Below are 15,270 nucleotides of genomic sequence, written 5' to 3' on the forward strand. Positions count from 1 at the left end.
AGTCACTGATGAAGACATTAAAGAGTATCGGTCCAAGGACCGAACCCTGCGGGACCCCACTGCCCACACCCTTCCAGGTTGAAACCGACCCATCCACCACGACTCTCTGGGTGTGACCCTCCAGCCAATTCACCACCCACCGGACTGTGTAGTCATCCAAGTCACAGCCTCTTAACTTGTTCACCAGTATGGGGTGGGATACCATATCAAAGGCCTTCCTGAAGTCTAAGTATACGACATCCACCCCTCAGCTTCTGTGTCCAGGCGTTTCGTAACCTGGTCATAAAAAGAAACTAGATTGGTCAGGCACAATCTGCCTGCCACGAACCCACGCTGATTTCCCCTCATCATAATTTGTCCTGCCGGGCTCTCACAAATGTGAGCCTTGATAATTTTTTCAAAGACTTTGCCAAGGATGGAGGTGAGACTGACTGGCCTATAGTTGCCCGGGTCCTCCTTCCTCCCCTTTTTGAAAATGGGGACCACGTTGGCCCTTTTCCAGTCCTCCGGGACTTGGCCTGTGCGCCATGAGCGTTCAAATATTCCCGCCAGTGGCTCTGCAATGATGTCGGCCAGTGCCTTCAGCACCCCCGGATGGAGCTCATCCGGGCCTGCTGACTTAAAGGCATCCAGTTCTTCCAAGTGACTCTGCACCATCTCAGGGTCTACACATGGAAGTCTGGCACCTTGCTGCTGCCTCTCTACAACCCCAGTGAGAGACTTGTCGTGCCCCTCACTTAGGAACACTGAGGCAAAGAACTCGTTGAGGAGTTCAGCCTTGTCCCCCCTGTCTGTCACCAATTGTTTCTGCCCATTTAGCAGGGGTCCTATTCCTCCCTGGGCCTTCCTTTTATTCCCTATATATCTAAAAAACAATTTCTATATAATGAAGAATAATGTTTTCAGGTCGGAGTTTTGAGACAGATTAATGAATGGGGTAGTATGGGAAGGAGCTGCTTAATAGGTTCTATCATCTCTATGGATAAATAGCAGACTTAAGATTTTGAAAAATGATGAATGGTCCAGCTTTGAAAGGGTGCTTGTATTGACAGTAAGATATCATACTGGGTGAGTTGATCTTTTACTTGGACACATGCCAACATGGTGCCCATTTTTAAGAAGGGGAGAAGGGATGATCTGGGTAACTTTAGGCCAGTCAGTCTTACCTCTGTCCTTGGGAAAACGCTGGAAAAAATCATTAAAGAGTGCATTTGTGAAGGCCTAGCAGGGGAAATGATGCTGAAAGGAAACCAGCACAGGTTTGTCACAGGTAGATCCTGCCTGACAAACCTTGTAGCTTTTTATGGGTCACACACTGCCTTGACACAGGAGCTGAGGCTGATGTCATCTACCTGGACTTTAAGAAGGCCTTCAATACTGTTTCACATCCTATTCTAATAAGGAAGCTAACAGGCTGTGGAATGGAGACTTAGAGTCAGGTGGGTGGCTAACTGACTTAAGGACTGCACCCAGAGAGTGGTGGTGGATGGGTCATTTTCGACCTGGAAGGAGGTGGGCAGTGGTGTTCCGCAGAGGTCGGTCCTTGGACCGATGTTATTTAATATCTTCATCAGCGATTTGGACAAGGGTGTGGAGAGCACCCTGTCCAAGTTCACAGATAACCCCAAGTTATGGGGCGAAGTTAACACACCGGAGGGCGGAGAGTGGATACAGGCCGATCTGGACAGGTTGGGTCAATGGACAGAACAAAACAGGATGCAGTTCAACTAAGACAAATGCAAGGTACTCCACTTAGGGCAAGGTACCCAGCACACCTATAGGTTGGTGGATAACCTCCTCAGCAGCTCAGTGGCTGAGAGGGATCTTGGATTCATAGTTGACTCCAAGATGAACATGAGTTGACAATGTAACAAAGCCAGTCGCACCTTATCGTTCACTAGCAGATGCATGACCAACAGATCGAGGGAGGTGATACTCCCCATCTATGCGGCATTGGTCAGGCCTCAGTTGGAGTACTGTGTCTGGTTTCGGAGTATTGCACTTCAAGAGGGATGCAGAGAATCTGGAGAGGGTCCAGAGGAGGGTCACTCATATGATTAGTGGCCTCTGTACAAAACCCTATGGGGGGAGGTTGAGAGATCTGGATCTCTTCAGCCTTCACAAGAGACCTCTGAGGGGAGACCTTGTAGAAGCCTATAAGTTTATCAAGGGATGACAACAGAGAGTTGGAGATGCGCTATTTACCAGGGCACCCCTAGGAGTAACTAGGAATAATGGGTACAAATTAGTGGAGAGTAGATTCAGGTTAGACATTAGGAAGAAATTTTTCGTAGTAAGGGTGGCCAGAATCTGGAATGGGCTACCAAGAGAGGTGGTGCAATCACCTAACTTGGAGGTCTTCAAGAGGAGGCTAGATAGGCACCTGACTGGGGTCGTCTGACCTCGGTCCTTTGTCTACCTGGGGCAGGGTGTCGGACACGATGATCCTTCGAGGTCCCTTCCGACACTACTATCTCTGAATCTATGAATGCCAGTCACTCCCACAGAACTTCCATACAGCATGTTGTCTAATTGTCACTGTTCTAGACATGCCAATGAAAATCTAAAAATCTCTCATACAGGCGACGTCTAGCTAAGTGATTCTCAACAAGGGTGCCACCACAACTCAGGGTGCCAAGAGCCCCTTTTAAGGGTGCCACGGGGTGCCATGTGATATTAGCACTGTTGGGTATGCAAACACCTACACATGTTTTGCAAGATGAACCCAGAAATTTCAAATAAGAATTCATAGTGTCAAAAATATAGTGACTTGTTATCTTCATTGAGTTCTCTACAACAGAAGTATTGCTCTATTTTAAGTCTTCCAAGGGGTACCTTGAATCTAGAAAGTCTTTGAGAACCACTGGGCTAGATGTACTGTAAACCAACCATTCCAGATGGTGATGTACCCTGCGACTGATGGGGCTGCCTCCTAAACAGAAAGCAGCAGAGACAAATCCTTGACACCATGCAGGCAGGTTAATTGTTGAGTAACAATGTCAATTAGCCTGCCTCTTTGGCAATGACTGCACGGTTTTTGGTTTAGGAGGCATTCTGCCCAGAGTAAAGCAGCATGTTTAGAGGTAGTGTTGCTGGGGCTGATAAAACTGTTGTATAGATATGGTCATAGTGTCCCATATTCTTTCAGTGGGTTTGAGGCACTCAATTTCCAGCTGTGATCATGTGAACATACCAAAAAATTGTTATGCAGTTGTTCTTCCTTTTATGCATTACTACCATATTTACCTGCATCCAAGACTATTTTGTATTTTAAATGAACCACCCCCCTAATTAGATTCTATGCATGGAAAATGATAAATTTCTCATAATTTTCCATGTATAGAATCTAATTATTGGGGGGGAGGGGGGAGTTAATCTTAAATTTATCCCCCACGACCACTGTAGCAGGAAAAGCAGTGTAGGGGTGGGAGGCAGATGGCTAGACTTCCAACCCCTTGCCTTCCCATGCCTGCTGTCTGCCTACCCCCCCCCCAACCAGTTGTTCCCTTGCTGCCTGCCTCCCCCAGCTTCTGCCCACTCCTCAGCCACTTGCCCCTTCCCCAACCCTGATTACCTTCTGCAGGATCTCTGGCTCTGGTGCAGGCAGCGAGGCAAAAACAATGGTTCCAGCTCCAGGTTAGGTGGGGGTCCTGGTTGGAGCCACAACTGAGGCAGAAGTTAAGTGGTAGAGGGGGGTGGGTAGGGAGGACTGACTGGATTCAATCTCCCCCACACACCTGAACCTTGCACATACTGCAGGTCTTTCTCATATGCCCTCCCCACAGGTCTCCCTTGTCCTTCCCTCTCCCCCACGCTGTTCTGTCTTCCCTGTGCTCCCCCTGTTGTGTGCCACTTGCCACACGGCTTCAGCCAGCCCAGGGCAGACAAGGTTTCAGCTCTGGGCCCCGTACCAGAGACTCAGCATCCACCTGCTCCAGTTGGTACTTGAATCCAAAATAAGACTTCCCCCCGCCCATGTTGATTTGTGGGAGAGGGTGGGGAATCTCCTCTTGGATTCACGTAAAAATGGTATTTCTTTAAAAAGTGAACTCCACTTTAATTAGTGTGCCAACAAGTAAATACCATCCCATTTCATTTTAATACTTTACTCCACCTGTGGTATCCTTTCTCACACCTTCACACTTCCACAGGGGGAAAAAAAAAAAGAGAAGCCCAGTTGCTTTTAAAGCAGTTTGGTGGGAAACCATGTAGTAATATAAATTGAAGAATTTAAACAGGTGTCCTGCTTGTACCATTTTAAAGGGTCTTTAGCATGGTTTGCATGTTAAGCTGTACTTGAAAATGAAGGGACAGCTGTATTGTAATGAAGTACATGTTTTGAGCACAAGGTCTAGAAACGGTTCCTTTTCCAGACAGTTTTACAAGAGAAGATTTTTTAATGAAAATGTAATGTATTCTAAGTAGTGTCTCTGTTTGCAGTTGAAAGCCAGCAGTTCTGTCTAAGCCTCATTTCATTAAGTATGTTGGCAGAAATACTGGCAATGTTCCATTCCTTTTATGAAAGTTAGCTAGCTAAGTACTCCATGTTCTTTAAGTCTGTTGCACAAAATCTCTGCCTTTTGTAATTATCTTAGTGATGGAATGGTTAAGATGGTCATTTAAGATTAGAAAGAATACAAATGACAAAAAATAGTCAGCCTGCATAGTTGGATACTAATGTCATTACTCTAACTACAAGTCAATTTATTTACCCTGTCAAAAGGTTAGGGCACTTGAACTGAGTAGCTTATCATGCTCAGTATAAATAAAATCATGTTCTTCTGAAGAAAAGCTCTCCTATTTTTTTTTAAAAATTGTACTATGTAGCAGTAATGTATCCAATTAGAGCTATAAATCAGAGCCTTTTTGTACCTTTCTTGGGGAAGTCTTTTTTTTTTTTTTTTTTTTGCCTTCCAATTAGAGGCAAATGACCTATGGTAATTAGTGAGATTTCTCTCATTAATCTTTCAGAAATTTTTGTTTTGCTGTACTTTCCCACCACATCATAATGACAATCATCAAGCTTCATCTGCTCACACTTAATCACATTTTTTAAAATTATGCTAGTTTTAGTCTAAGTAGATTAATCTTAATGCCTTCGAAGCCAACTCATTTTAATTAAATCCTGGAATTTACTAGCCTTCTCTAAGTATAATTGAGTGACTAATCATCAGAATACCTGGTACTGATATTTGTTTGCAGTATTTTCCACCCAGCAAATCGACTGCTATACATTTAAAAAAAAAAAAAAAGTCTTGCCATGTTCGTATGCAAGAGAAGAGAGGTGCCTGTGAAAGTTTTAATAAGTCAGTTATAGATTACATGAACTCTTTAACTTCATTTTCAGTTTTGAGCAAGTTCAGGCCTCCATTGTTAGACAATGCTCACCTTTTTTAAAAAGAACTCAGCATTAGGTTTTTAGACCATTTCTGAACAGTAAGACTAATGGACTTAAATGCAGAAATATGACATGCTGACCAGGCTTGAGTGAGGCTTTTGAAAAAGTTTCTTCTAAACTCTTTAAATATTAGAACCTGTCATGTGTATTGCCTTTCAATATATAAATGCAGATATAGATTTTGAGGGACTTGGCTTCTAATCCTTTTTATGTGCTTTTACCTTGTCTGTGAGAAGTTTGTCATTGTATTCAAATATCTATATTTTGGGATTAAAAAGGTGTAGTAAAAAAAAAAAAAAACTTCAGTTCATAGAAGTGATTGGCACTGTATCAATGACCAACAGACACAAAACTTCACACAGGCAGTTGCCAGTACTTTAATTTTTTGGTACAAGAAGCTTTGTGTTCCAGGTACTAAATATTAAACTGCAGCCAGGGCAAAGTATCTGTTGTTTGTGGATGCAAAAATGTCATGGCTATTTAAATATAATTAAACCTTTAAAAGGATGTCAGGCTGACAAGAGACTAGATGATGTGTTCCTGAACATAAGACCCTGGCACACATTCATGTCATTGGCACAGTGGGAACTGATCCCTGATCCCAAAAACTGCATTTCCTACTATGCTACACATGCAGAAGCATAATTGCTGGGGCTGAAGATCAGATCTAAATTGCACCATTAATACTTGCCAGTGCAGGGGAACCCCAGGATTATAATCTTGCACTGGCAGATTGAAAGAAGAGTGCCCACAGGTCCATCCTGGCTGACAGTCAGCTGACTGTCACCTGGCTCCTAGACCCTATAAGGGACTCCAGCCAGCTCCAGTATGGTCTGTGCTTAGAGCTGACAATCAGCTGATTCTTGGGCCTGAGGCAAAAATCAGCTAAGTGTCATTACCAGCCCAAGACTGCACCGAGCCAGTTCAAGCCCCCTAAGTGGTCAGTGGGAAAAGTACTTCCGGTCCACTTCTAGGTTCACCGCTGAGCATGCTGGGGAGCCCCACGCCACTCCTGTGGGATGCTCCATCTGCCCCAGTGTTGCAGTGTTCACAAGCCACGCCTGGTACCTTGAGGTATGTAGAAAAAACATTTAAAGCTGTGTCTATAACCAAATTGCTGATTCTCCAAATCGGCATCAAATCTTCAGATTTGGATTCAGTCGAATCAAATCAGGGACAGTGATCCAAATCAACTAATCGAATCCAAATGAATCCGGAATCAAATAGGGCCCGTTTTGCACACCCCTGCTATGGTGCTCCAGCTCCCCATGTGCCACTTCTGTGGGCACCCCGGGAACTTAAAGTGGACATGCACCTGGATTCCCAAGCAGGACACCTACTTTTTAAAGGCCTTGGACACAACAAGCCTGAGATTAAGAAAATGCTCTCTGATGTTAGGCTCATGGCACCCCCTGATCTGCCTCAGGGAGTTGGGTGGCATCGCTGTGTCCAGAACTCAATGCTGCCCCTAACCCAATCCCTCTGATTGGGTGATGGATAGCTATATCCTGGATCCCTAGAGCTGCCCCATGCCAGATCTCTGCACTCACCTGAGCAGTGGGATTTGGCATGGATCAGCCCCAATATGCCACATATTCATTTTAAGGCCTGATGTAGACAAGCCACAAAGATGTTCCACCTTATATGCGGAGCGTCCTTGTGGCACATTTTCTGTATTGTCATGTACTAAATTGGCTTTAATATTTGGCCAGGTTATTATTTATGGCACAGTTTTCACCATACCTATGTCTTAAATCTAGTGTGTGCTAGGGCCCTACATTTCTCTTTTCACTGTGCATCTAGGTACACCTTGACCACAGCAGTGTTGGAAATAATTCTACCTGTCTTTTTTTATAAAACCACAAATAAATCTTTGCCCTGTTAATTTTCATGTGAGCTAGCAGCTATTTTCAGTTTGAGTAAACAGTAATTGCGATTCTCAATGTGCATTAGCCCAAAAAGAACAAATTGATTTGTGTCGCATCAGGCAGAGGAGGGGACTTCTTAAAAGGAGGCAGCTTCTGTTTTAATTACTTCATCATTGGCAGTAGCAGTGAAGAAGGAAGTTCATTATTTGCCCTTTGGTCTAAAACTGCATAATACAAATTCTTAATTAAAACACTTGCATATAACTCCCATTGACTTTCAGTGGCTGAAATCGCTATCTGTTTTGTGGTAGGCACTGTACAGAAAGTGTGAGTATATCTAGAACATCTTTTCCATTGTGTTTTTTCTTAACTGTGTTCTCCTTCAGCTTTAACCGTGGCCACATTTCAGGCAGTATCAACATTTCATTTGGTTTGGCTTTCACAACAGAAAGAGAGCTCGTCCAGTGCCCCGCTACTGCTACGCTCCAGAGCTTTAAAGGAAGAGTTGTTGTGGTTGTAGGACATGTGGTGAAGAACACAGCTGCTGTAAGTTTACTGTACTGCTGTAACATGTACACACAGTATAAATGCTCCTCGGACCTGAATATAACTGAGATCTGGAAAACTGCTTCCACATAAATATTTTAGGACATGCTGGGGCTTCTTCATATCTCTTTCTAATTCAGAGGGGGAAAAAAATTAACCTCCAATGTCTGGAAAATGCCAGTGTTAGAAAAGACATCTGGAAATTGTTTGTTTGTTTTTACAGTTTTAAAACTTTATTTTGGCATATTTTCTAAATGGCCAATTTCTGAGTTTGCACTGGAGGAAGCCAATCCTGTGAAATAGCTGGCTTTTCTTGCCACTACTGTAGAATTACAAAGGGACTGGCTGGGTAGGTAGAGAGGAGCCTGGGGTTGTTTCCAGGTTTAAAGAAAGTGAAAAACTATATCTGGCTAGGAAAAACTAGAAACAACTTGTTGATCAGATTTCCAGTATCCTATCCAATTTTCCCATGATCATCAAAGGGGAAATAAGTGCTCACATGTGACACCTTTAAATATGTTGCTGATGGTGTTCAAGTGACTTCATTTTTAACTTTGTGGCCATAGTGCTCTGGCTTGTCTCTACCTCTCCCTGGCTGAACATTAACAACATCATAAGCTAATGCAGCAAGGAGTGGAAGTGCCTTTTGTAGCATCTTTTCTCTGAGGTAAAATGAAGTTTGAAACTTTCCTTTTCTTTGTGAAATTCTGAAACACATTCTCCTCCCTACCCTCCCACCCCCTGAATTCCTCTGCAAGACGCTCCGTGGCTTAGCTTGTTCTTTGTCCACAGGAGAGGCCTGAACCTAAAGCCATGATCTAACACGACTTAAAATGACTTGATTCCTCCTGTGGCTAAACAGCAAGGGACGTATCTATTCTGGGGAATAGAAAAAAATATTTACTTAATGCATGTTGGTCACTTGCAGAAGTAATTGAGATTGTATAATTGTTTAGATGGTATCAAAAAGAGGTTGCATTAAAATTTACTATACAGCTCATCTAGCATAGTCTCATATCGGTGAGTATCTGTGGCATCTCTAGGTACATGCATTTGAACTAATTCAGTCTCTTGTTAATACTTCAGTGTGAAATCCATTTGCTTACAATAGCTCGCTGAAAGCTGACTACATAACGCTCTCTTTCGTGGACAAGTGCAAATGTATAAAATATTGGGTGTGTCTACACGTGCTTTAATGTGCAGTAGACTATTTTACTGTGCATTAAAGCATCATGTAAAAAACTGTGACACTATGCAAATGTGCAATAAAATATTCTGCTGCACGTTAAGCATAGCTAAAAAAAAAAAAAAGCATGCAAGATTTGCTACTATGCATTAGTGCAGCCCTAATGCTCATTAATGTAGTTAATGTTGGAGAGCACTTGTGTATGTTCTGGGGAGGGAGGGGACATTTTATTTGGAGCAGCTTCGAGAGCTGCTGTAATTAAAGCGCTGCAGTGTCTTGTGTATCCGTGTCCCCCACTTCAAAATGGCAGTGGGGGTGCTTGAACTAAAGCTTATTTGATGAGCTTTAGTTTAGCATCCTTGCTGTCATTTTGAAGCATGGGGATGCTGATGCATGTGATGCAGAGGCTGGCTGGAGGATGGTAATTACCAGGGATTCTAGTTTTCTCTGTTTTAAAAATCACGAATTCTCTTCTTTTAAAAATTGCAAATTCTCTGGTTAAAATCCACAAAGTCCAGCCTGCCTGCCCCCCACCCCCCCCAATCTGGAGGGTATATGACCCCCATGTACTCCCCAGGAGTGCATACAGGAGCAGCAGAGTCACTCCTCCCCCTTCCCCCAACAAGCTGCCCACTGTCCCATCCCACTTGCGACCCTGCAACCATGCATTCTGATCCTGGGCCCCAAGCCCCACCCCTGCCCAACTCCCTCCCTCTGTCACCATAGGGGCCTTAATCCCTACCCCCACTCAAGACCTACCTGCGGGAGCTGCTCGCCAGGCTGCCTGACAACCATGTGCATGTATACATGCACATAGTGCCCCCCCAATGATCACCCTTTTCCCATTCCCCCCAGACCCTTGAAGGCTGGAACTCTGCCAGCCTGCTAGGGGAAATCCACTGTTCCCTGTGGGTTTGTTTTTTGGTTTTTTTCTCCTATAAAGCTAAAAATCCAGGTTTTTCTCTTTAAAATGACAAAATGTAGCTTTTACCACGTTTTTCCCTGGCAAATGGGGAACTCAGATCCATGGTAACTACCACACTCCAGCAGACTCTCTTAATTGAATCTGCTCCTACGCACTGGAATTACAGTGCATCAAAGTAGCCTCACAGCACATCTAGAGACACCCACCAGGTGGTACTAAATTTAATGCACATTAGAAAAAGCACATTAGTGCCCTTATGGATGTGCCTACTGTGCGCCAAATGGAGGTGATATAAGGGCAGTTTTAAGCATTTAATGATGCAATATTCATCAGTTTTTGAAGTTTCATAGAGTTCATAGACATTAGGGCTGGAAGGGACCTCAGAAGATCATTGAGTCCAGCCCCCCGCCCGAAGGGCAGGAAGTCAGCTGGAGTCATAGGATCCCAGCAAGATAAGCATCCAGTTTCATCTTGAAGGTGTTCAATGTAGGTGCTTGAACCACCTCCGATGGCAGGCTATTCCAGACCTTGGGGACTCAGACAGTAAAGAAATTCTTCCTTATGTCCAACCTGAAACAGTCTTGCAGGAGTTTATAACCGTTACACCTCGTCATCACTGGGGGCGCTCTGGTGAACAAACGTTCCCCCAGATACTGGTGGTCACCCGTGATAAACTTATAGGTGGCCATCAGATCACCCCTGAGCCTGCGCTTTTCCAGGCTAAAGACCCATAGCTCTCAGCCTGTCATCCTAAGGTCTGTTTTCCTGACCTCTGATCATGTGCGTGGCTCTTCGCTGGACTCTCTCAAGCTTCTTTGCATCCTTTTTGAATTGTGGAGCTCAAAACTGGACGCAGTACTCCAGCTGCGGCCTCACCAAGTTACGTTTTAAAACGCTAGACATCACTTCTTTCAATTATGGCTTTACCATTCACTAACCCTGTGGGAATAGGGGTGGGAAAGCCAATCACCATGATACTCAGTAATGACTGTCATTGGAAACATTCTTCATTTTTGCAAGTCAGTTTTCAACAGCTGCCCTGAGGGATTAGTGTTAGAAATTGTATGTGAAACAGCATCAGCTTGGGAGAGAGAAACAGAGAGAGAAGCAAGGTATCAGTGAGAGCTTGTCTGAGTAAAAACTTCAGCATTTGGCTGTACAGTCTATGCTAACAGGGAGACTCTTCTTTCCACTTCCTTGTGGTGGTCTGCATACAAACAACCTTGGACTTTTAGCCATTCTCTCATGTTTGTTTCACTTACTGTTTGCCATTGACAGAGGTGGAACTAGCAATTTTGGCGTCTTGGTCAGAGATGCTGTTGGACACCAGATAGCAGGGGTGCAAAGTGCTGCAGGATGCTGCTGGTGCCCCATTTGCCCCACCTAATTATGTTACTGTCTAATGACTAAGCACATGGTGGAAAACGTACCCAGCATCTATCAGACTGAAAATCTGACCCATTAACCCAGAGTGAAAGATTTTTGTGCTGCAACATCTTCAAAACTATGCTGTCTACAATCTAAAGAAAATTGTGTTCGCAGGATTTATTTGAGTCATCTTTCTATTGAACATATATCAGTATTAATATAATGTTAATATTTGTTTTTTTTACGGTTCTTGAAAGCATTGCTGCTGCCCATGGAATTCTGCATAGCAATAAATACTTGGACTGACCAGTATTTTCATCCCACAAATCGGTCAAATACTAGAACCTCACTGACGGACTGATCAGTCCCTGTTAGATTTTTGTAGTTGGTGTATGTCAAAACTATCTGACCTTGAGTATACTCAGAAGGATCGTACCTCCTTGCTTCTCTATAAAATGTTCAAATGCCAGTTTCTTTCTGTGCAGTTGTATAGAATGGTTTGCAGATGTTCATAAAGTTTACTGAGCCAAAATTGCCAGTTTGAAGGTCAAACTTATCCAAAACAGTAGCTATTGCTTTTAACGAGGTTAGGATTCAGTGTTTTAGTCATTAATAGGGACCTATTAAATCACAGTTTTGTGATTTTCATGAAAGCCGTGAAAAATAGCAGCTTTTGCGATCACCATGAAAAATGACATTTCCTGCAGTTTTGCACAGAATTGTCTGGGGGGAAGAAAAAAAAAAAAGCTTAGCGCAATACAAAAAACACAGCAGTCGCTCCAGCCGTAGAGCACATGGTCTGAGAGGCTGAGCTAGTGATGTAGGCTCAGTGAAGATGCCAGTCAGGAAATCAAAAGGGTTTCAATGCCATCTTTTAAGAAGCCAGATGCAGTGCTGCAGTCTGAAGATGAGTGAAAAGACATCCAAGAAACCTAAATACATTTCAGCTCAGGATCATGTAAGGCAGTTCCCTGTAAGAACCTTGCATGCAGATGATGGTAAACTGTTTTGTTCATCATGCAGTGCACTTCTGGATGTGTCAAGGAAAAAGGATTGATTGGCATTTGGAGTCCAAATCACATATAAAGCAAAAGGCACCACAACCTGACTGTTTTTCAAACAAAAGACAGTTCACCTCACATCTGTCAAACTTTCTACCGTGTAACAAGCCCTAGTGAAGGCTGTTGTAAACTATGGCTTAGAATTTAACAGAATCTCAGTGTTTGTCAGATAATGCTATGTATATGTGCAAAGCTTTCTCCATGGAATGATGCCCAATGCAATTCATGTCACCTGCAGTCCTTTCTTTAGTAAGTGACATCTGGTGCATACATTTTCTTGATGTGGATAACCTGGTTTCCTCTTTTTAAAAAGTGTTCAAACATTGCCCAGGCTACAAGCTTCGACATCCAAAGTCCATCACCAATCGAAGCAGGGATCTACATGTGACTGTGTCAATTTCACAAGAGCCAGTACTTACAAGGTGGAATTTGTAGCTTAATGCAGTTCATTACCACGCAAAGAATATGAAGTATTACCAGCTTAAACTACATAGTTTCATAGTTGGTAGGGTTGGAAGGGACCTGAACGGATCAAGTCCAACCCCCTGCCACGGCAGGAAAGAATGCTGGGGTCAAACAACCCCGGCTAGGTAGTTATTTAGCCTCCTTTTGAAGACTCCCAGGGTAGGAGCAAGCACCATTTCCTTTGAAAGTTGGTTCCAGATCCCAGCTGCCCTGACTGTGAAGTAGTGCCTCCTGATGTCCAGCCTGAACCTACTGTCAGTCAACTTATGGCTGTTATTCCTTGTTACTCCCAGTAGTGCTCGGGGGAACAGGGACTCTCCCATTGTCTCTCTTGGCCAGTTTATAGATGGCCACTAGATCCTCCCCTCTCAGCATTCTCTTGTGGAGGCTGAACAAGTTCAGGTCCCGCAGCTTTTCCCCGTAGGGTCTACCCTGCTGTCCCAGGATCATGCGGGTGGCCCTCCTCTGGACCCTCTCCACATTGTCCACACCCCTTCTGAAGTGCAGTGCCCAGAACTGGACGCAGTACTCCAGCTGTGGCCTGACCAGTGCCGCAAAGAGGGGGAGGATCACCTCCTTGGACCTGCTTGTAATGCATCTGTGGATGCATGACAAGGTGCGGTTGGCCTTCCTGACCTTGTCCCCACACTGTTGGCCCATGTTCATTTTGGCATCAATAATGACTCCAAGATCCTTTTCTGCCTCTGCGCTGATGAGAAGGGAGTTCCCCAGCCTCTAGGTATGCTGCTGGTTCTTCCTCCCTAGGTGCAGTACCCTGCACTTGTCAGTATAGAATCCCATCTTATTCTCATCCGCCCACCCCTGTAACCTGTCCAGATCCAATTGCAGCCTGTCCCTCCCTTTTAGCGTGCCCACTTCTCCCCACATCTTAGTGTCATCTGCAAATTTGAACAGGGTGCTTTTCACCCCCTTGTCCAAGTGATCTCTTAAGACAGAGACATTGCAGATCAAGTTACATTTGCAGCTAAAAATATGAACCAGTTCATGGAGCTTCTGACATGGTTTGAAAGTTGGCAGGCTTTGATCCACCAAGCACAACAAGCTGATGGATTTGATAAGTTGGGTCGAAGACATGGCATAAGAACAACTTCAAAACTATCAATGTGAAAACCAGCGGAGATGAGAACTGTTCCAGGAAATAGCTGCAAAGTTGAATTAGTAGTACAAATACGATCAGTTACTAACACACGATCAGCTTGCGTGTTACATAAATTGTTACTAAACAGTTACTAAAATACGATCGGTTTAAACAACTAGCTACCATCTTTTTTTTTTTAAGAGTTTGAAATTTTTTACCCCAATCAGGAGCCTCTTCTGAGTTTTGACCTTCAGCTACTGAAATGAATCCCTGGATGGCAAAAAGAGCACGACAAGGAACATGCTGCTTATATGAACATTGACACAGAGTACCAGATGCCTTTTGACTGTGACTGTTTTGGGAGTCCATTTCTGGTCAGTTTCCACATCTCTACAACTTGGAAAAACACTGCCTTACCACTCCAACAAATTCAGTGGATGCAGAATGTGATCTCAGTGTATGGACAAGTGTTCACACTGCAGAGACAAAGGATGTCAACTGCAAATGCTGCTAGATGCTGCACGCTAGCATTTAACAACTAACAGGAATTGTTTCTATCAAGGTTAGCATTATTTAGTATTACTAAACTTTTTGTAGAACACTAATAATAAATGATAATTAGTTGCAATTCATATTGTGTAAAATTGATGTTCATAATATATTTCAATTTGAATTAAAATGTAACAGATATATAATAATGCAGTAATTTATTTGATATTTCCATGGGCTTTGCTATCTAATTACGTCACAGTTTTTGCCTCCCAGCCAATCACTAGCAAGGGGGCTGCTAGGGCCCTTCAGCCAATCAATAGTGAAGAGGCCATGAAATCAGCTCCATACACTGAGTGGCTCACAAATCCTATTGTCTTACCACAGTTTAGATAGGTCCCTAATCATTAATGCAAAAAGTAACAACCAAAAGTATGGAAACCAAACAGAATTCTGTACAGTTACGTTTCAATAAGCTCTTATTTGTAAAAATTAGAATGTTGCAAACTAAGTTGTTTAATTCTGAGTAAAAATAAGTTATCCACTAATAGTTTAACTCTTATAAAGATCATTTCAGAATGTGATATTCCAAAAAAGCATTGAAAAAACAGATTATATTGTTTTAATATATAGAGCAGTGTTCATCTCTAGACTCAAAGCACCTCTGAATAGACTCGTTACATCACTCAGAAAATGCCAGCTCTTAGTTTTCACAACAGAAAGTTATAGAGCATTTTTCCTGTTGCAAAGAACTCGGAAAGACCACCACGCTGGATTTCTATTTGAAATCTCTGGATTTACGTTGTGACTCATGGTTGAAGATCTAACATTGTATTGCACCTTCAAAGGATTTCAAGGCACCGTA

General features: G+C 43.3%; 1 protein-coding gene across 6 annotated transcripts in view; it reads left to right on the forward strand.

Moving 5' to 3' along the window:
- Nucleotides 1-15,270, forward strand: part of TBCK (TBC1 domain containing kinase) — a 186,769-nt gene that overhangs the window by 159,273 nt on the left and 12,226 nt on the right. For 4 of the 6 annotated variants that reach the window (XM_006269375.4, XM_059722137.1, XM_059722138.1 and 1 more), the window contains one exon: nt 7,653-7,812. The exons of 1 other annotated variant lie outside the window; for it this stretch is intronic. In XM_006269375.4, coding sequence (XP_006269437.1) covers nt 7,653-7,812 — 160 coding nt within the window. Of the gene's footprint in view, nt 1-7,652; nt 7,813-14,143; nt 14,479-15,270 lie in introns of all 6 variants that reach the window. One more of the 6 variants, XR_002094296.2, reaches the window with a different exon arrangement.

The sequence above is a fragment of the Alligator mississippiensis genome, chromosome 2, assembly GCF_030867095.1.
Source record: "Alligator mississippiensis isolate rAllMis1 chromosome 2, rAllMis1, whole genome shotgun sequence".
Taxonomy (NCBI): Eukaryota; Metazoa; Chordata; order Crocodylia; family Alligatoridae; genus Alligator; species Alligator mississippiensis.